Raw genomic sequence first — 22,143 nt, forward strand, 5'->3', positions numbered from 1 at the left:
TAATTTTAATTTCCTAACTAATAATAGCACCTCTGTGAAATAGACACATTTTAAATCTTGAGACTTGAAGAATGACTTGCCCAAAGGCTTACAGCCAGTATGTCATAGAACCTGGATTTGACAGACTCTTGCCGACTGCAAATCCCTCAAGCCTCTTTTGCTTTCAGTCTAAACTTTGTTTTGTTCTCTCTGCTGCATAAGGGGGAGACAGCCCCACCTCACAGGATAACACTGTAAGGTGGAACTGTCTGACACAGAAGTCACTGAAGTATTTTCTAACCTAGCTCTTAAAGAAACAACTCCTTTCAAGTTTTAGGGTTGCTAAGCATTAGGGAAAATGTTCGACCTTCAGCCAGAAGGATGACTGTTTTCGGCTGAATCAAAGACATCTGACTACATGACAAAATACCTGCTGCTAAGCCTTGGGGAAAATATTTACACAAGCACTAACTTCCTGTGCCTTATTTTCCTCTCAATCAGCAACCTAAGTGCTCTCAAATAACAATTTTCACTTTTACAAATCTATTAGTCTTCTTGTCTAAGCCCAAAGACGTCCATTTTCACTTCTTAGTCTCAAACCAAAAACAAAACAAAAAAAAAATGTTAACATTCTGACTACTATTAAAAATAAACACAGCCAGATATTCAGGTGGTGAAAACAGATTTTGTGCAGTAACCAATGACAGTAGGAAAAAGAGCTGAGCCCCATTCTGACTTGTGCAGAAGTGGTTGGACATTTTACTTTTTTTTTTTTTTTAAGATTTTATTTATTTGACAGAGGGAGAGAGAGTGCATGTGTGCGCAAGCACAAGAAGGCAGAGTGGCAGGCAGAGAGAGCCCACTGAGCAGAGATTCCCTATGGAAGGCTTGATCCCAGGACCCTGGGATCATGACCTGAGCGTAAGGCAGACACTTAACCAAATGAGCAACCCTGGTGCCCCTGGTTGGGCATTTTAAAGGAACAGTAGGGAGAGAAGAAAGAGCGGACTCAAAAAGAGTCACAGAAGTAAAAAATTAAAAAGGGCTGGTCACTGAAAATGACACTTGCTACCTGGCAATCATGGAAGTTAGGATTCCATCTTCCCAGAGACTGGGAAACATCCATCCTTCCCAATAACTACATTTCAAAGAAATAGCTTTCAGATCCTTGAGAATGACACTTCTAAGTTGTAGGATAGATATGTATATTTCAAAAGGAAAAGAAAGGATGCATAATTGTAAGCCATTTTTAGTGAATGCCCTAAGAAAGGGAGGTCAGGAGCCTATCATCAGGCATTGGATAGAACAAATTCTCCTGGAGCACCTGGCTTTCTCCACAGGTATTTTCACCGGTGCCGGGGTCAATCAAAGAACACAGCCACAGGCCATTCTAGTTTGGTGGCCTTTCAGTGCAGACATTTATGAGACTCATGGTCAAGTTCTGGGAGTTCTGCAGATCTCCCTACCCCAGGGTAGCTTGATCCTTATCTATTTTACAAATGGTGCCTTTCTCCACAGCTGACTTGCTTCCCACTTAATATAAACATCTACTAGAAAATCAATGGGTGAAAGTAAAAAATAAGCAAAAATAAATAAATAAAAAGCCCCCAAACCCTTTCATTTCATTAAGAGTTATAGCCAAACTGAAAGAGACAGAAAGCTAAGTCTTGGATTTGAATATAATTCTTTATTTCAGGCATTCTCAGATTTTCCAAGAAAAAAATCAGGATGAAGGAAAAAAACAAAAACACCTCCAAAGAAATAGGACCACAATCAAAAGATCTAAATGTCAAAGTCAAATCTGATTTTCTAATCCTCAATGGGGGGGGGGGGAGTAGAAGAGGAGGAGCGGCCAAATAACAATCTTAACTATGACACATTCTTAGGCAAATTTGAGAAAACTATAAAACCTTCTTTAAAAACTGGCCCAAACAGAGGCACCTGGATGGCTCAACCCATTAAGCACCTGCCTTCAGCTCAGGTCATAATCCCTGGGTCCTGGGATTTAGCCCAGCATAGAGCTCCCTGCTCAGCTGGGATCCCGCTTCTCCCTCTCCGTGCCACTTGGCCTACTTGTGCTCTGTGTCAGATAAATTAATAAAATCTTAATATTAAAAACTGCCCAACACTTAGGGCGCTATGCTTTTTTTTTATAGCCCTTCTACGGATTAATTCTCAAGACACTCTCTCCTCCTGGAGACAGCTCACAATTCAGTGGGAAAGCTATATAAACCAATATTCACTTTACAGTCTGGGTAGTATTAACAGAGGTCTGTCTGAACGAGGCACAGTGGTGATGGAGCAAACGGAGTGCCTCGAAAACTCAGGGATATCTTCCCACTGCAGGTGACATTTCGTGGGATCATGGAAAATGAAAAGGGGCATCCAAGCTCAAACCTTACGACCACACTCGGGCAATTCGATTCAACCCCCAACTTGGCCTAGAAGCCTCTTCTATGTGCTTCTCACCACAGTAAACTTCCCTTCTCGAAATATTTATCAAACCTCGCTAGTTGGTCCATCTCTCCATTAAACCGTGGCCTCTCTTAGGCAAAACGGGATGATTCATAGTTCTATAAACCCACTGCCCAGCTCAATAAAGGAAAACGGGATGAAAGCCTCAATTAATGAGTAAAGTCAGCAGACCTCCGTAAAAACCAGCAGGCCGTGGCGTCTGGGTGGCTCAGTGGGTTAAGCCTCTACCTTCGGCTCAGGTAATGACCCCGGGGTGCTGGGATCGAGCCCCGCATCGGGCTCTCTGCTCAGCAGGGAGCCTGCTTCCCTTCCTCTCTCTCTCTCTGCCTGCCTCTCTGCCTGCTTGTGATCTCTCTGTCAAATAAATAATAAAATCTTAAAAAGAAAAAAAAAAAAAAAAACAGCAGGCCGAGCAGCATGTTCCTACGGATTGGGATCGCTCTGTCCAGTGTGCTTCCCTCAGAGGAATGGGTGGGGGCCATTAAAGAGTATCGCCCCCAGACTCACGAAAAGGAACGGAGGAGAGCTCAAGATTCGCCCAGCAAACAAGGAACCTCGCTGCTGGTCAGGGTATGCAGGGACTGCTGCTCGGGACAGGCGTTCAAGAACCTATGAACGCTGCCCGACCCGTTCTTTTACTTACATGCGCGAGGGAAAGATTTCAATTCGGTCTTTGCCCGACATTCTGACGATGATAGTAAGGCTCGAATCCCCGGCCGGGCAACCGTGGCTGCAAGAGCCCCAGCCACAGGGTCTTCCTCTACCGGAGTCAGCTGGTTGTGTCACCTGATCTCCTCGCGTTGCTAAGTGGCAGCTGGGATACGTATATACCATTCTTCACTTCCGCTTCCTGTTGGCACGTGGGGAGGGTGGGGGAGAACAAGACGGAGGCGATGCCCGGATGTTAAGGCTTCGGACCCCCCTCAACGAACCGCCCCTCACTTCCGCTTCTCCTTCTAGCCCCTCCCCCTCCAGCTCCCAGGAGGCCGCGCAAGACTTTGCACGCGCGGGGTGAAAGAACAAGAGAGAAGAGTACACGCCTTTTCCTCTTTCACTTTTCCATCTTTGGTCACAGCGCCGCCTCATGGTTGGCTGAAGCTTCGAGAGAGGATTAATTCTTCAAGGACAAAGAGTCAGTTTAGCTCTTCCCTGCGCCTTGAAGCTTATTTAACGAAAACGATAGCTATCGAGAAAGCGTACTTTTCGGGCCCTCCTTTAGTCTTCATTCTTTTTTTTTTTTGGAGGACCTAGACTCTATGGTCAGTGAGGAAGAGGGACCTCTTCTGTTGGCGCTTGCGTGATGCGAGGTGGTTCCGCATGCGCGGTGGGGTAGAACCAAGCGCACGCTGAGGAGGATCGGCCGCTGCTGTGGCTGGACTGTCTGCTCTCTGCTATTAAAGAGCACGGCACGGGATCCCGGCGCGGGATTCAGACACATACCTCAGGTGACTAGTCCCCCAGATCGGTTTCTTCAAGAACTCACTTTGGTTGTGTCCAGAGACTTGGGTGGTCGAGAGAGGATAGGCCCTGGAGTAACACCCCTCCCTTTCCCGTTCCTGCGCGGGAAGTGTCCGACACCACCCGGCGCCGCCGGGTGGGTCTTCCGTGTTAACGCGGTGTCATTGTACGAGCGGAGGAATCTGGTGAAGCAAAGTGGGCCAAGTGACCGTACAGCCTTTTCGATATGCTCTAAGTGAGGACACTTTGAGATGGGGGCGGCCTCGGGAAAAGGCTGTGACACCCCCGCCCCAGGACGCTGAGCACTTTGCTTTTTCTGGGCCTGAGAATCCCACCACTACATGGCTTTCCCCCCCCACATCCACCGAGAATCCCACCACTACATGGCTTCCCCCCCACACATCCACCGAGAATCCCACCACTACATGGCTTCCCCCCCCCACATCCACCGAGAATCCCACCACTACATGGCTTCCCCCCCCCCACATCCACCGAGAATCCCACCACTACATGGCTTCCCCCCCCACACATCCACCGAGAATCCCACCACTACATGGCTTCCCCCCCCCCACATCCACCGAGAATCCCACCACTACATGGCTTCCCCCCCACACATCCACCGAGAATCCCACCACTACATGGCTTCCCCCCCCCCCACATCCACCGAGAATCCTACCACTACATGGCTTCCCCCCCCCATCCACCCCACCAAATACTCTCTCTCAGTGGGACCAGACCAGACACTTGAAGGGACCATTGGGGTGGGCCGCAGTGTTGACAAGAGCTGGGTTAAAAAGATACAAGAGTAGTTTGTCCGATAATTTATTTTTTTCTAGTTGGCGTTCATATTAGTATCGCTTGACTTGTGCATCTTTATAGAATGAGTCATCCCTTGCATCGAAACTAAAACATAGTGTTGAAGAGTTCACTATTGTTAGTATCGGTTTTCCATATTTCAGCACCACTGAGAGAAAGATAAGGGAATTTGGGAGTTAAAATGGTATTCGGCCTGAAGCCCCTATTATCCCCCAAACTTGGCTACTTTAATTATCATTAGGCAAGAAACATTGTTGTACAGAGAAATCTCGCAGTTGAGGTTATCAAGGAAAAAAAAAAAAAAACTTGTGATTATGTGTCTTTCAATAGTTTGTGAATTATATAGAGCTTTACTGCGTATTTTGAGTTGATCGGACGCCAGATTGCCAGTTAATGATTCTCCTAGGATTTTGAAAAAACACACAGTAATTGTAGAGATTGGTGCTTCTATTTAAACTACAGTGAAATAGTTTAAAAGCTTATTTGCGTAGCACTCCTATACTACAAACTAATGTTCAGAGATTGTTACCGATAAGCATTAGAGCCAATTAGAATTATCAAGAGTTGTCTCTGTCTCGTAACACACTTAACTGTGGAGAGGAGTGGGGACTTCCTGGATTATGGTTACTTGACGATGCACTGGTGTGAGAAAGAAGTTCTGTCTACCATTTGACTGGGCAAAATTACTGACAATGCAGGGTATTTGAAATTCGCTTGGAGTTGAGTATATTTTGAAAGACAATTCTTTTGTACCAAAGAACACATACCATATTGTAGTACTCTGACCTACTGAGGCTCTGTGGGTTAAAGGTATTCTGGGTTTAAAATCAGAAAACTCAGTTTTAGTTCCTGTCCCAGTACTTACTAAGCATTTATCCTTGAGAAAGACATTTAATATTTCTGTTCTTTGGTTCCCTTTTAATCCCTTTTAATGCTTTCATAGTACTTTATACTGCTTTCATAGTACTTTATACTGCTATTACTTACTTACTAGTTTGTTTCCCACTCTGTACTTAACTTCCTTAGGTAAGAAAGGAGCCTGCTTAAGATTCGATTCTCCCTCTTCCCTACTTGCTAGCTGTCTTTATCTCTTCTCTGTCAGTAGTGCTTAGTACATAGATATTGCACAAATTACTGTTTAACAAATCAAGTTACCAAATGGAAATAGTATCTCTTTGCCTTTTAATGTCATATTTGTATAGCAAATTACACTTCGCAAATTTTTACATATATGTCTCATTTGATAACACTCCACAAACCTGTGAGGTCCATGACACAGGCTAGAAACTACAATTTAATGGGAATGCATTTCCCAAGCAATCACAGCTAGTAAGTAGAGCAAGGGCTGGGATCCATGTCTAGAACTATTGTGTAGTTACTGGTTACTTTCTGCATTAAATAACATACCTTTGGCTGTGTCCTTTGTGTACCCTGTATAAAGTAAAGAGAATGGTACCTCTTAAGGTGGTAGTATTCATATCTCCTGCTGGGATTCTTTTACAGTATTGCCTGTGTTCTTTAATCATCAAATTAAGTCTAGCTTCTCCAGAATTAACCAGCTTTACTATTTGAATAAACCTGGTAAGTGAATACGGTTAGCCCATATTAAATCTTCTAAAACTGTTTTCACACATTTCTGTGACACCATTTATTTTGATACCCAGTTTGAAACTTCTGGCCCTCAGACTTTAGTGCTTTATATACAGTTGTCCAAAAGAAAGAAAAGTAAAAAAAAAAAAAAAATACAACTTTGTTGAAGAATGAAACAACCAGCTCAGCTATTTCTTGGCGGGTAATTCTGGCCATTGAACATCTACTTCTCTTTATTTGCTAAATCCCTATTTTGTCAAGCTACACAGAAATGCATTTCTGCCACTGTGCTTTTTTTCTTTTTGTTGAACAGGATAGATTAGTATTAAAAGCTTGCATTGATCTCTGGTATCTGCTTTAGTACTAAATATATTAATGTAACTTTTTTTTTTAAAGATGTTTCTTACTAATCTATTTGTTGGTAATATTGAATGAAAATACAGCCTAGTGAATAAGAGCACGGACTATGGATCCAAGCTTTGTAGGTTCAGATTCTGACTTACCACTTGTTAGCAGTATGTGACAGAACAAGTTACTTGGCCTGGGTTTCCCTTTCTTCAACTATAAAATGGAGAGAACTAGGGAGAGAGGCAGTGCCAGATCATGTAGGACCATGTAGGTAGTAGAAAGATGTAAAATCAGTGGGAAGCCACTGTGAAGATACTTGTGGATTCAGTTAACAGTTCTCAACTGCACTGCCCCAGAACTCTGGGGTTCTGAGCTGGTGCATGGATGTTCTGTCTTTAAGATCAAGTAATGGCAGCCTTATTCCCAATTAATTAATCAGGAAAAAACTGGGGCACCTTCGTGGCTCACTCGGTTAAGCACCCAGCTCTTGATTTTAAGGCTCCAGTCATGATCTCAGTATTGTGAGATGGAGCCCCACATCGGGCTCTTGCTAAGTGTGGAACCTGCTTAAGATTCTCCGTCTGCCGTACTTGCTCACTGTCTTTCTCTCTCTCTCTCTCTCTCTCTCTCTCAAAAAATAAATTTTCACACATTTTCATAGGCCTTTAGGTCCTATTCCCACCTATTTTCTGAACCTTGAGAATAGTAAATTAGTTAAGGTTAGTAAGAAAATGTGAAAATCATCAGCTATGATTAGTTTTATAGCTTTCTTTTACAAATATACTTCTGTGCATAGTATGATTTCAGTCTTGTGGGTCATAAAAGGAGTGGCACTAAGTGTAGGTTGGGTAGATCAAAGGGAATTGTTTTAAATATACTTAATGCTTGGAGTTTGAGACTCTCGAATTTTATTGTAATGGAGTTCTATAAAGGTATTCTCAAGATTGGGTATACCTGTTCAATAAAAGAAAAGTATTTATTTAGTTGCATTTAGTTATATTGAATATTTTTTGTGATTAGTAAATTTTTAGGTTTTGTCTTAACATATGATACTGTAATTTTGGCTAAAATGATAGAGTATATTACTTGATACATGATTAGTACTGTGGTTCATATAGTCAGAAGATTCTTCCCTTTATATAGTGAGTGGTAGTATATTGTCTTAGCCGACTCGGAGAATGAGTAGCTTTAGTTTTACTGATAAGTTTATAGTAGTAGTGATGCTTACCATCATTTGTTATTTCTTAAGGTGGTTGTATTAAAATAGTATTTTACTCTTGAGGTGTACCTTTAATCCTTGGGCCTCAAAGTACTTTATAGATGGTCATTATTTTTTATGATTCCTCTAAAACTGATGTCAGAGAATCACCCAGGCCTTAAAAAAATGTGGAGCAAAGTAAAAAAGCTTGATTCCTGGGATGCCTGGGTGGCTCAGTTGGTTGGACGACTGCCTTCGGCTCAGGTCATGATCCCGAAATCGCAGGATCAAATCCCACATCAGGCTCCCAGCTCCATGGGGAGTCTGCTTCTCCCTCTGACCTTCTCCTCGCTCATGCTCTCTCTCAAATAAATAAATAAAATCTTTAAAAAATAAAAATAAAAAAAAAATAAATAAAAAAGCTTGATTCCTGAATATCTGTCTGTTTTCTGGTACCATTTAAGAACTTTAAAGAGAAGACTAATCATTTCTTCCAGTGACAAGATAGGAAAATTGATTGACATTTCTTTATTTTGACCTTAACTGAATACTCATTTAATTCTTTTGTTTAAAATGCAGAATGCCGGGTCTAAGTTGTAGATTTTATCAACACAAATTTCCTGAGGTGGAAGATGTAGTGATGGTGAATGTAAGGTCCATTGCTGAAATGGGGGCCTATGTCAGCTTGCTGGAATACAACAATATTGAAGGCATGATTCTTCTTAGTGAGTTGTCCAGAAGGCGTATTCGTTCTATAAACAAACTGATCAGAATTGGCAGGAATGAATGTGTGGTTGTCATAAGAGTGGACAAAGAAAAAGGTAAGTGATAAAAATATCTAAAATACAAATTTCAGATTTAAAATGGTTTTACATTTTTTTTTGTAAATTCCTGACTGCTGTAAAAACAAAACAAAAACATCTCCCTTTATACTTAAACTTATTTTTACATACAAAGTTGTTAGAGAAGGATGCCAGTTACCCATCTAAGCAAGACCTCTTGTATGTAGTGGTTTAATTAGCACATCCTAGGGCTAGTTTGCATCAGGTAGCTTGACTTTTATCCCCAGAGGTTACCTGAATATTGATAGTTGACTCATTATGACTAAACTCAGAAGAGACAGATAAGTAAACCAGAGTATTAGTTCCTATATTTGTAAGATGCTTTTTTATTGAGGGGTGCTTGGGTTACTCAGTTAGGAGTCTGACTCTTGATCTCAGTTCAGGTCTTGTTCTCAGGGTTGTGAGTTCAAGCCCCGTGGGCTCCATGCTGGGTGTAGAGCCCTACTTTAAAAAAAAAAAAAAAAAAAGATACTTTTTTCTTGATTTAAAGCTAAATTTGTGATCAGATTATTGGAAGAACATGGAAAAGGGGCAAAGGTAAATGGATTTTAGGAATATTTTATGTAAATTTTGAAAAATGGAATATATTGCAAACATATACCCAAAACCCAATATTCTGTGTCTCTTTGATTATTAGGATGTTCATGTTCTGTGAATATTCATTCAGTGTCCAAAATTGCTAAACATTTGAGGAAACAGGAAAGTATGACCCACACGGAACAGAAAAAGCAACCAATGGAGATTGACCTAGAGGTGACCTTAATATTGGAGTTAGCAGATAAGGATTTTAAAGCAGATTTTGCAACTGTTCAAGGATATTAGGAAAATAAGCTTGTAATGAATGAACAAAATGAAATCTCAGTAGAGGCATTAGAAACTCTCACAAAAAACTAAATATAAATTCTAAAATTAAAAGTATAACATCAAAAAGTCTCACCAAATGGGCTAACAGCAGGCGAAAGATGGCAGAAAGCTCAAGTCAGGCTTGCAGGTAGTTCATTTAAAAGAATGAGTCTGAAGAACAGAGCAGGAAAAAAGCAACTTTTCAAATATTAAAAGCTCTATTCCAAGAGAAGAGAGAGAAAGGGGAGAAAATATATTTGAGAAAATATACTGACCAAAGTTTCCCATATTTGACAAACTGGAGAAGCTTAGCAAACCTCAAGCAGGATAAATATTGATAAGACCACATCTAAGGGGACGCCTGGGTGGCTCAGTCGGTTAAGCCACTGCCCTCGGCTCAGGTCATGATCCCAGGGTCCTGGGATCGAGTCCCACATCAGGCTCCTTGCTCAGCAGGGAGCCCCCTTCTTTCTCTGCCTGCCACTCTACCTGCTTGTGTGCATGCACGCTTGCTCGCTCTCTCTCACAAATAAACTCTTTAAAAAAAGGAAAAGAAAAAGACCATATTTAGGCACATTATTGAAAAACAGAGATCAAGAAAATCTTTAAAGTAGCCAGAGGAAAATGATTCTTGATTCACAGGGGAAGAGTAATACAAATTACTCTTAGTATGGTATTCTTACTGAAAATAATGGCTGCCTGAGCATTGAATGACATCTTTAAAGCACTGAAAGAGAAAATTTTTCATCCCAGAATTCTATAATATTTAAAGAAAATCTTCAGCAGTGAAAATCAGAAATGACATTTTCAGGTAAATAGAAACTAAGAGGATTTATTACTTAATCTGCTTTATAAAAAGTAGTAAAGGAAGTTACGCAGGCCCTTGAGGTGTGATGCCTGACCTGGGAAATATATAAGGAAGTTTAAGAGACCATTTTTCTCTCCTAAATTCTTTAAAGTACATTTACATGCTTGTATCATTTTGTACCCATGGGATTTAAATTTATGGAGGTGACAGACAATATGGCGAGGCAGATTCCATGGCCACACCATGCCCATACAGGGCCACCATGAGGAGGAAGCACCAGTTTTGGTCAGGAGGCAGAAGGAAAATACAGAAAATACATAGAACATAGTTGACCCTTTGATGAATGGATGCCAAAAAGACAAGTACAGAATCCTTTGACTAGCTTTCATTTGGGTAGTTGAAATTGTTAGTTCCCTTCAATGAAGTGATAGAAAATATACTATTACATGATGATATAGATGCATTTCTGAAAACAAAAATCTCTCATCTTCTCATGCAGTTTTTATTGATTTGATTTTAGTGGGGAATGAGTGTAGGTATGCCAGCCAACCAATCTGATGTAAAAATGTATCACAGTGGTAAGCTAGCACTTGGGCACAGATGAATTTTCTTTTTTCCAAAATTTTCTTGTATAGGATATATTGATTTGTCAAAAAGAAGAGTTTCTCCGGAGGAAGCAATCAAATGTGAAGATAAATTCACCAAATCCAAAACTGTAAGTTTAATTTTTGTGTGGAATTAGTCTACTATTTAATAAATAATCAGCATATAATATTCTTGGAAGAAAATTAAAACTGGATTTTCTGTACCTGTAATTCCATTTATAATTAGTAATATAGGATAAGTTGAAGACTTAGTTTCAAAAGAGTTATGACTTCAGTGTTTTTAACCTCATGGTAGTACTACCTTAAGGCATTGCTTATCGTCTAATACTCTAAAATGAGTATACGAGACCAGTGCTCTAACCCCTGAGCTACGGAGCCCTAAAATGAGTATACCAGACGATAATGTTTTAAGTTATTTTAGGTTAAATTAACTATGGGTGATTTCAGTTGATTTGACTTAATCATAACATGTAGTTCTTGACTTTAAACCCCATTCTGGGATAAGAGTCACAGGGACAACCAGCTGTTGTATGTTAAGAATAAGCAAGGGTTTATAAAATGTGAATCCAGGAAAGCAAGGCAGGGGGGCCTGTTACTATTTTTTTTTACTCCTAGTTTATTAGGGTTCTTTCTGTTTCATTTTCTTATTTTGGCTGTAATCTCCTACTTCTGTACAGTAATCATTAATGAAGCAAGAACAGCTATTTTTTCATTCTTCATATTGTCTGTAGTTTTTCTTCTCTGGTCCTATTTAGATTATCCTTCATTCTCTAGATTTTTGGTTCTTAATGGCAGTGTTTCCATTGTGTCTGTTTTCTTTATTTTTTCATCTCTCGTGTGTTTTTGTCTTAAGGATTAAATGCCAGGAAAATAGTGTTTAAATGAAGAGAATATTTTTGAAATCTTAATTAACCCTAGTTAAAAGAATAAAAATCTAAAAGGCAAAAGACCATTACCCAAATTTTTCCCTTTGTTTTACTGATGTGTTTACTACTACTGCAGTGTGGTTTACACATTAGAAAACACTATCAGGGGGCGCCTGGGTGGCTCAGTGGGTTAAAGCCTCTGCCTTCGGCTCAGGTCATGATTCCAGAGTCCTGGGATTGAACCCCGCATCAGGCTCTCTGCTCAGCAGGGAGCCTGCTTCCCCCTCTTTCTCTGCCTACCTCTTTGCCTACTTATGATCTCTGTCTGTCAAATAAAGAAATAAAATCTTAAAAAAAAAAAAAAAAAGAAAAGAAAAGAAAACACTATCAATGAAATCCCTTATTAGTAAACTGAGGACCTTGCCACTCAGAATGTAGCCAATAGCACTGACATTTCCTGACTGCTTAATGCAGGTTCCTCAAGTCCTACCAAGTTTGAGAAGCTTTGCTCTAGGAAACTGTCACTTTGTTTTGCCCCTTTAAGATATTATAAAATGAGCAATGTTAGTAGATCTTATCAGGATGATAAGGTGATGGAATGAAATAGCCAATGTTAGTTCCTTTTCTCACTCAACTTTCATGTGTAATGTGAAAACCTCTGTTTTATCCCCTTTCTCTTTCTTATGCCCTTTCATTTTTAGGAAACGAAAAAGAGTTTGGCAGCAGTGAGTAGGAGATAGGCACATTGAAGGATGACTTCTAAATGATAACAGAGCAAAAAAAGTACTAAATCTCAATCCTGTTCCATGCTTTCATGTGAAGTAGTAATAGTAATAGCTTATACTTGTATAACAAAAGTTTTGTATAACATACACATTTTAATTCATTCGCATAATGTTTTCCAGTTATAATTGGGATAGGTTTGATCTCTCTGTAGTTAAAAGGAGAGATGCTGGTATTTCCCTTTTCCAGAAGAGGAAACAAATTTAGAGAGGTGGATTGGTCCCTAAGTCAACTTGATCTAGGTCTTAGGACACTAAGTACAAAACTTAGTGTCCTACTTTTATACTTGTTAAACCCACTTAAGTGTTATAGGAAAGCGAATATTCCTCTATGAAAAAAGAACTTATTGCGTGTTAACCCTTTGTTGTTGAGGAATTACTGTAGTGTAACCAAAGATTTGTTTTATATTCTGTCTACTGAAATGTAAAAATACCTTTTTTGTTTTTTTTAAGATCTCTTATCTTTGAATTATCGAACTCTTCATTTTGTGTCCAGGTTTACAGCATTCTTCGTCATGTTGCTGAGGTGTTAGAGTACACCAAGGATGAGCAGCTGGAGAGCCTGTTCCAGAGGACTGCCTGGGTCTTTGATGACAAATACAAGAGACCTGGATACGGTGCCTATGATGCATTTAAGCATGCAGTCTCGTAAGAACACCTTCTTGGCTCTGGTTCTACCTTGAGATCACAGCTGCTGGGTCTAGCACACAAGTTGAGAGCCTGACATGTAATCATAGCACAACACCCACATATTACGTCCTTTCCAAATTTAGATAAAAATATTTCCATGTAAAAGACCCATAATGTGGGCCAATCCTATATAGCCAAGCATATATAATTGTGTACACCTTAGTTTTCGTGAACCATATGGTTTTGTCTCACGTTTTCCCCTCCTGGTTTTGCTATTTTCCTAGCTAACTTCAGGGTCACTGTAGATGTCTCATCTACAACTGTACCTTGTTTTCTTTACCTCAGTTCCTTAGACCTTCAGCCCATGCCACTTTAGCCAGTTTCCATATGGGCTCACCCTGGGTCTTAGAATTTGTGCTCTTCTAAAACCTTGAATTCATATATTCTGTTCTTTTACCACAGACAGTTTCCTGTCTTTCCAGCTCCCTCATAGTTAGTCCTGCTCTGTCTTAATTCTTATGCCAGACTCTGATTCCAAATCTTTTTCTTCCTCCGTGTTTTTTCACCCTTTCCTGCCTTCTCTTTCTGACTCAGCATAGACATACCGAGGTCCATCATTTCAGCAACTTTCTTGCCAATATCATGAGCTTTTGCCCTGTTTTTCCTTCTGTTACATCCAGCCTTGGATCGATGTTCCTGCCTTCTCTGCACTTGTAGAATGCGGGGTGCCGCTAGGAAAAACCAGAGTCTTGCAGGTCGGTGCCACTGCATATTCGTCGTCTCCAACCTCAGCTGCGCCTTCCACTGCTGCCTCACATTCTCTCTGCTCTTTGTCAGTTCTTCCTCCCATTCTTAGAGTGGCTGTTTTAGAGCTTTTACACACTCTCTACCAGATACCCACTCCCCTTTCCTTCGCTGTCTACGGGTTTTATAAAGAAAATAGAAGCCATTGCCCAAAATCTCTACTCCCTCCACTGTCTCAGTGGCCTTCTCTCCCATCTGTCATTACCTCCTGCCTCCCGCCATGCTGATCTCGTATCCTTACTGCTCTCAGACTAATCTTACCACCTGTGCGCAGCTACTTCTCTGGGGTTTTATCCGTCATGCCCTCCTCATTCCCTCTTCGGTGTCTTCCGCCTTTCTTTTTGTTGATTTTGCTCCATCAGCATAAAAATACGCTCCAATTTCTCCCATTCACACTAAAAGCAGAGTATACCTTCTCTCTGCTTTCTCTTGCAGGAAGCACTGTGTCTTCTCTTTTTAAAATAGGTGGAGTCCTTCAGTTCTCTGTACTTAACTGTCTCTCCGTCTGCTCATCCTACTCCTTCCCAACTGTTAATGCTCCCCACGCAGCCTCTCCACTACACTGAGGTTACTTCCAGCCTTCGTGCTGCCGAAGAATATTAGTCCCCTCAGCTCTCAGAATGGCCGAGTGGACCTGGGACTGATAGAGCCTCCAGCAAGCCGGCTCATTTGGGGGTCCAAATCCTTTCCAGTCCCCCCCCACCCACCATGTGACTTTTTTTTCATACCACATTGTGAGAAATGAAAGACTAATAATAATTATAAGAACAAACATTTACAGATTTCTCACAGCAGCACATGGTATAAGTGCAGTTATTATCCATGTCTTAGAGATGAGGAAATTGAGCCAGAGATTAAATATTTTGTCCACATGCACAAAATTAGCAAATGGAAAAGCCCCAATCAAACCTAGACACTGGCTCCCATCTGGAGTTTATGCTGTTAACCATTAAGCACTGCTTTATATTTCTGTCCTCTGTGACTTCAGTCCTGCATGCCTTCCGTCCCTTGGCGTGCTGTCATCCTCCATCCCGAGCTCAGCTCCCTCGCTTCCACCTTCAGCTCCCCTTCCATTACCACTCAGCAGTGCCCTACGTTTTTCCCCTTTTCCTTAACATTCTTTTGCTTCATCAGCCATGCAGTGACTGTCCACGTTTAACTAATGATAATTCTTTGCTACATGTCCTTCTTATTTTTTTTTTAATTAAGAACTAAAATTTTTGAGATAGTTGGAAATAGTGTTTTACCCTTCCCAACCCATTCCCTTCACTCATCATTGGTAACTATTATCATAACTAGTTATCATTGGTAATTACTATTCTGCAATTAGTATGCAGCATTATTTACATTTCTGCAGATTTATTGCATATATGTACCTACAAAGTATATATAGAATCATTTTTGTATTACTCTATTTAATCTTTTAAAAAAAAGGGAATTTACTCCATTGTAGCTTTCTGTACCTTACAGTTTTACTTGTAAGGCTGTTAATGAACAGGATTCTCCGAAGTGATAGATGCGGACCTACTTCATACTAATTTCTATGTAGTGTATTTCATTGTAAGACTATGCTTTATTTGTTTCCCTGTTAAGAGATAATAGGTTATCCTCCCCTCCCCCCCCCCAATTTTTTCCCTTTTTTTTCAACCATGCTATTATGAATATCCATGTACATGTCTCCGTGTACATTTGGGAGTTTCTAAGGTATATAAATAGCAGTAGAGTTGCTGGGTTATAGGATTGAATATATGCATCTTTAAATTTACTCAGTTTTGCCAAAATATTCTCCAGATTGGTGTTCTACAATTTGTATTTCCTCTACTAGTTGTATAAGCATTCCTGTTTCTCTTCATCCTCACCAACATTTGGTGTATATCTCAGATTATTTCCCTTTTGTCAAACTGATGGGTGTAGAAGAATACCTTGTTTTTGGTTTGCATTTTACTGGTTGTTGGTGGAGTTAACAGCTTTTCATAGGTTTACTGTTTCTTCTGTGAAAACATCTGTTCATCTCTTCTGCTTATTTTCTGGTGGTTTGTCTTGTTATATTTTGTAAGCAGTATTAGCTGAGTGAAAGTTCCCTCCACCCAAATTCTTTCACGTTTCATTCCCTAACCCCGCTTTTTAGGCCCGATGGGCCATTTCTGTTTTAATACTGTACAGATTTCTTAAAACAATGCTGTCTTTGCTTCTTTTAGTCATTATTTCAATTTTTTTCATTTGTTCATGTTCCACAAACATGCTGGTGACTGAGACCCTGCCCGGTCTTGTGGCACTCCGATGAAATGCCACTTCAGTCGGAGCAGCCCTACCTGAGCCCACTAACTGAAAGTAATACCTTCCTGTCCTGACTTCCAAGGATATACTTTTATCTTAAATTTGCTTGTATATTTTAGTTCTTTTCAAGCTCTTTGAAGCAGGGACTAAGTACCTGGAAATGTAATTATAGTGGGATGTCCGGTATATGAGACATTTTTTAATTCCTTGCTTTAACTAGATCTCTAAAATTTTTCTTCAGATACTAGCTGGATGTTTTCTTTTTGTCATAGTAGTGCCAAGTGCTTTGCCTGCATTCTCATTTAGTACCACAACCAGTGAAATGTATAGTTTTCATCCTCATTTTATAGTTTGGAAACTAAGGTCTGGAAAGTGCCCAAAACACATAGTTAATGAAGTGTAAAGCTAAGATTTGAACTCCGTCTGACCCTAACGCCTGGGCTCTTAAACATTATTAAATGGTATTGTGTTTGGTGTTACAGTTATCTGTAAAGTAACCTTGGCCTTTTGTGTTTGTGTGTGTGTGTGTTTTGTTTTGCTTTAATTAGAGACCCATCTATTTTGGATAGTTTAGATCTGAATGAAGATGAACGGGGAGTACTTATTAACAATATTAATAGGCGTTTGACACCACAGGCTGTCAAAATTCGAGCAGGTAAGTGATTTTTTTTAAATGATGTTTAAAATATTTTGCATGAACCAAAAAGCTGTTAAATAATGGGTGTTACCAAAGAATATATTGTTGCATTAGTATCTGCAAGTATTTCTGTTTCTTATAACAAGAAGAGTTTAAGAATTTTTTTTTTGCTTCTTTTGAACCATCATAAAATAAATGTATATGTTGACACAAGTGAAAACTGTCATGTATGCATTTAGCTAACCTTAAGTTAGTCCTTTTTTTTTTTTTAAGATTTTATTTATTTATTTGAGAGGGAGAAGGAGACTCTCTGCTGAGCAGAGAGCCTAACATAGGGCTCAATCCTAGGACCTTGAGATCATGACCTGAGCTGAAGGCAGACTCTTAACTGACTGAGCCACCCAGGCACCCCAGCCCTTTTTTTTTTTTTAAGGAGATGGCAAAGTACGGTATTGTCCTTTTGTGCCTCTGGATTAACCACTGTTAATACAGCTTCGGGTATATTCTTTCAGACATTTTTCTTAGGCACATATACTGTATAGGACTATATGCTGTTTACATTCAGACATAATTTTTTTGCTTTTACAGTGATTACATCATACTATGCAAAATTTTCCTCAGCTAGTTTTTTTCTAAGTTTATCGTGGTGGTTCTTCCATGCAGAACATGGGACTTTTTCTCAGTCTTTTTAATGACAAGGTATAATATTCATAAAGCAATAAACCAGTCCTTTCTTGGTGAACATTTCGGTTCTACTGTTTTTTTCACTATTTAAAAAAAAAAAAAAAAACCACTACAAATTAGCAGACTTACAACATAGACACTTACCCATCTGTGTAAGTGTTCTATTAGGCAGGCTCCTAAAAGTGGAACCACTGGGCCAGAGTGGTGTGCAATTTCTAAACTGTTCTAAACAATTTGCAGTGATAAGGAAGTGAGTCACGGAGAGGTTGGAATCATAATTTTAACCCAGACATAGCCAGAAATCAAAATGTTTATTAGATTTCTATTTTTTTGTAATTCCGTCATTCAGGGGCTCAATGTGGAAGAGAAGATAGAATTTCACTGCATACTCAGCTAATTTATAGTTAAGAAAGTTAATAGTTGGGGTAGATATCAAATTGTGAAAGGGTGATAAAAACTTTAATAATTATTTGAATACCAGTATGTCTGCCACATCTCGGATTTCTTTTAAGCCCTTTCGGTATAAGTTTCTGAATTTCTGTAATTTCAGATATTGAAGTGGCTTGTTATGGTTATGAAGGCATCGATGCCGTAAAGGAAGCCTTGAGAGCAGGTTTGAATTGTTCTACAGAAACCATGCCCATCAAGGTGAGTAGTCCATATTCTCTCTCCCTGCTACCAGCCTAAATCAAATCAGATTCTTTTTATGATCATATTTCATAACAAGTGTTACAAAAGATGGTTCTTGGTGATGTTGTCTAAGGGATGCTACTGCTGATGTCACAGTAACTAAAGATTTTGATTGGTGTTTGGTGCCAGAGGGCCAGCTGTGCTAAACTTAAAAGAGTTCCTATGTCCATCACGCTCCTAGAACCTTGAAAAAGGGTAACATATTCTCTCGTATTCACACACATCTTTTAGGAGTTTGATCTGAGTCTTTTAAGTTGTATCATTAACCAGATGGTTGTTATTCAGAATCTCTTGGATTTTGTTCCATCAGTTTAGTTTAGAACCAAATAAGAATTTTTGTCTGTTTTAGAAGCAAATTATCTATTATGCTGATGATGGCTACAGTTATTTTAGCTACCAAAGACACCTGGAAGTCATAATTCTACGTATTTGATATTGCAGTGGACTGTTGATACTGGATTTCATCACTGTATCAATTAGCTTTTGCTACCTTAACAGACCACCCCCAAATTGCTGACTTACAGGATTGAAAATCAAGTTTCGGGGTGATTTGCTAAGGCAGCAGAGTGCTAAAGAGTTCGTAAACATCATAATAGTTTTGTGTTGTGTCGGTATGTCCATAATTAAATTTTTGTCTTCTTCCTTAGATTAATCTAATAGCCCCTCCTCGATACGTGATGACTACAACAACTCTGGAGAGAACAGAAGGCCTCTCTGTTCTCAATCAAGCTATGGCTGTTATTAAAGAAAAGATTGAGGAAAAGAGGGGTGTCTTCAATGTTCAAATGGAGGTAAGATCTATAGTGTGTCTGCCTTTTCCTTAAAATATTTATAAGAAATTTAGGGGCACCTGCCTGGCTCTGTCGGTAGAGCGTGCAACTCTTGATCTTAGGGTTGTGAGTTCAAACCCCATGTTGGAGTTAGAGATTACTTTAGATAGATAGATAGATAGATAGATAATTTTAGATAGATAAATTTAAATCATCTAAATTATTTGCATTCTAAAATACTTTTAATCACTGCCTTTCAAAATATAAAATACGTGTAAGATTATAATTCTAAGCCTAAAATAATCATTGACTCAGAGGGTCCTAAAAGGGCTTTTTATAAGTAAATGAGAACTGTCATGCAGTGGTTATTCAAGACTAACGGCACTGATGGTGTTAGGTTTATCCCCCTGCCAAACAGAAAAAAAATAGCTAACAAAAATGAGTGATCAGTTACTGTCAGAATTGAATTGGCGGGCTTAAAATTTGATCTCAGGATTAGAAACATTAGTCTGTATTTTCCTCATCTCAACAAAAATGAAACCTGTTTGGAAAGAAATAGTAATTTATTTTGAATCCAGAAGATGCATTTTTACAAGACATCTTGTGGATTTGAATGATAGAGCCACTGATATTATTTTCATATTTTTTGAGTTTTGGTTTATAGAAATAACAAAAATTTACTGTTTTACTACACACATATTTTTTTCCTATATTGTGTTACTCTTATACATTTCTCGTCTTACTTATCTAATGGAATTTATTGATACAGTAGCACTCAAATGAACAGATAGGGCAGAGTTGTTAGAAGGACAAGTGTTTCTTTAAGAGTTATTAAATGGGACCGAGCCCCGCATCAGACTCTCTGCTCAGCAGGGACCCTGCTTTCTCCCTCTCTCTCTGCCTGCCTCTCTGCCTACTTGTGATCTCTGTCAAATAGATAAATAAAATCTTTAAATTAAAAAAAAAAAAGTTATTAAAATACTAGGCAGTAATAGTGTTGAAATGGAATTTGTGTACTGTTGAACTGCCTCACTTTGAAATTATGCCTCTGCTTCCACAGCCTAAAGTGGTCACAGATACGGATGAGACTGAACTTGCAAGGCAGCTTGAGAGGCTCGAAAGAGAGAACGCAGAAGTGGATGGAGACGATGATGCAGAAGAAATGGAAGCCAAAGCCGAAGATTAACTTTGTGGGAAACAGTCCATTTTAAGGAACACAAAGCAGCCCTTCCTGGCTGTACACCCTAGACTTGAAAGTTTTCCAGTATTGAAAACTTCAAAGCTGAATATTTTTTATTTCCAAGTATTTAAATGTTCCAACAGACCAAAACCATGACATGTCCTCCTAAAAGTCAGCTGTTTTCACACAGAAGCTCCAGCATTCAGCAGTTTAAGCGAGTGGGCCTAACTTCACTAGAGACAAATCTTTAACAGTCATAAAATTGGGCTTGTGGTTTCCATTTCTGATGTCTCCAGATTGGCACCCCTTTGTAGTTCAGTGCCTCCCTGAGATTTATCAGGGGCACCCAAAGCAAATAGCCTCAACCTTTCTACATAAAATGTATCAAGCAAAAATTAAATAAATTTCTGGGATATTTAACTATAGGCTTCTTTCTTCTTGTCACCAGTTAAAAAGCATTATGATTACGAAGACCCTAATTCTATTACTTTCATTTTAGTCTAGATGAGAAATACAAGGGCAGGTGACCAAAGGATCTATACAGCAGATCCTTTCAAAAGGAGGGTGTAGAGAAAATAATGTTAACCACAGTTAAAGTTGACTCTTAGGGGAAAAAAGCCTTAAAATGCGAATTTTAAAATTACATAGGATGTGTGCCTTTTACCAACTTGAGACTGGGGACAATATATGGTATGAGGGAGAATTTTATCACACTGGTCCTTGTTGGTCTACTAAGCTGCTTGCCCTGAGTTTGTAATTCAGGGTGGTAAAATTTTTTGTTCTGTTTTATTTTTAAAGATGCTGCTTCTTTAGTCATTTTGAGTATCATTGCCCAACTTTTGATTTCTTTTCCATTATCATATTCACTAGTGCCACCTAGAGCTTCAGCTCTTTATAATGAATAGGAATCTGATTAAACACAATTACAGTGATTTTTCTACATTTCCATCATTTTTATGTTTAAGAGCTAATTGTTTAAATTAATTAAATTAATCTAAAGGTAAATAAATAAGGTAAATAATTTTCATAAATAACACACGGTTTGAAGTTACAGCTACATTAGCCAGGGTGTAGAAAGTCTTGAGTTACTTTGGGTATGTTTTATAGATTTAATCTCTTAGGAAACTTGAGGTACTAGATTTATTTTATTGATTATTCCTAAGAATAGCTATTTAAATACTTAAAAGATTAAACCTAACCCACCTTAATTGATTGAGTACTAGACTTAATTGAATATTAAAGGGACTGGAAAATAGAAGTGTGTTGGTGAGACAGTTATGCCATTTTTGGCTTGTCCCTGTTTAATTTAGCAGCCTCTACTTAGCTTTTTAAATCCAAAAGTAAAACTTCATATGGCTGTTGCCACAAGGTAGCCATAATTGCTAGTACATGCCATCCTGGGAATATTTAGAGGAGGATCTAGGAATACTCAAAATTGGCACATGATTTTCACTTCGGTCTTTTTGAAGTTAAAACAAGTCTGTAAAGCTTGTGGCATCAAAAATGGCCTCAAAATAACAACAGGTGCTCCTTAAATGTTTGTTGTAGGCAAGGAATTAAATTTCCATGTTGTTTACTGAATTTTTTACACTTTAAGGCATAACCCTTGAGAAATACTGGTGACCTCCACAGTGAGTGATTTTTATCCCATCCAAGCCTTTTGCTCACTTCCACAACAGTTTTGCAAAATTTATGACCCTTCCCAGAGAAAAGATTAATACCTCACTGACACCAATGAAGGAGAGAACTAATCAAACTTAAAGCACACATACCTGCTGACCTGACAATACCACTTTCAAATATGAGGACAAGCTACACACCCAGCTCCAAATAACCTGAGGAACAGATTAAAGACAATTGA

At 39.1% G+C, this 22,143-nt stretch overlaps 2 protein-coding genes across 2 annotated transcripts in view; one reads left to right on the forward strand and one right to left on the reverse strand.

The window, feature by feature from the left end:
- The window catches only part of ATP6V1D (ATPase H+ transporting V1 subunit D), a 29,274-nt gene extending 25,988 nt beyond the window's left edge, over window positions 1–3,286 (reverse strand). Inside the window, exon 1 of the mRNA XM_004738974.3 lies at window positions 3,098–3,286. Within this exon, the coding sequence (XP_004739031.2) occupies window positions 3,098–3,138 (41 nt within the window). The 5' untranslated portion in view covers window positions 3,139–3,286. The remainder of the gene's footprint in view (window positions 1–3,097) is intronic.
- A 458-nt stretch (window positions 3,287–3,744) lies between these two features.
- Window positions 3,745–20,702, forward strand: EIF2S1 (eukaryotic translation initiation factor 2 subunit alpha). Its single transcript, XM_004738975.3, has 8 exons — window positions 3,745–3,899; window positions 8,444–8,685; window positions 10,993–11,072; window positions 13,107–13,258; window positions 16,870–16,976; window positions 18,193–18,290; window positions 18,980–19,123; window positions 20,163–20,702. The coding sequence occupies exons 2-8, from the start codon at window positions 8,445–8,447 to the stop codon at window positions 20,286–20,288; spliced, it is 948 nt and encodes a 315-aa protein (XP_004739032.1). The 5' UTR covers window positions 3,745–3,899; window position 8,444; the 3' UTR covers window positions 20,289–20,702.
- Window positions 20,703–22,143: the final 1,441 nt, after the last annotated feature.

The sequence above is a fragment of the Mustela putorius genome, unplaced genomic scaffold (assembly GCF_011764305.1).
Source record: "Mustela putorius furo isolate JIRA1106 unplaced genomic scaffold, ASM1176430v1.1 tig00000129_pilon_pilon_pilon, whole genome shotgun sequence".
Classification (NCBI taxonomy): domain Eukaryota; kingdom Metazoa; phylum Chordata; class Mammalia; order Carnivora; family Mustelidae; genus Mustela; species Mustela putorius.

Bases quoted from the DNA above. Each gene is read 5' to 3' on its own strand.
- EIF2S1 (XM_004738975.3), top strand. From the start codon at position 8,445: ATGCCGGGTCTAAGTTGTAGATTTTATCAACACAAATTTCCTGAGGTG. The intron at 11,073-13,106 runs GTAAGTTTAATT...TTTTGTGTCCAG, and splicing joins AATTCACCAAATCCAAAACT to GTTTACAGCATTCTTCGTCA. The intron at 13,259-16,869 runs GTAAGAACACCT...TGCTTTAATTAG, and splicing joins GCATTTAAGCATGCAGTCTC to AGACCCATCTATTTTGGATA.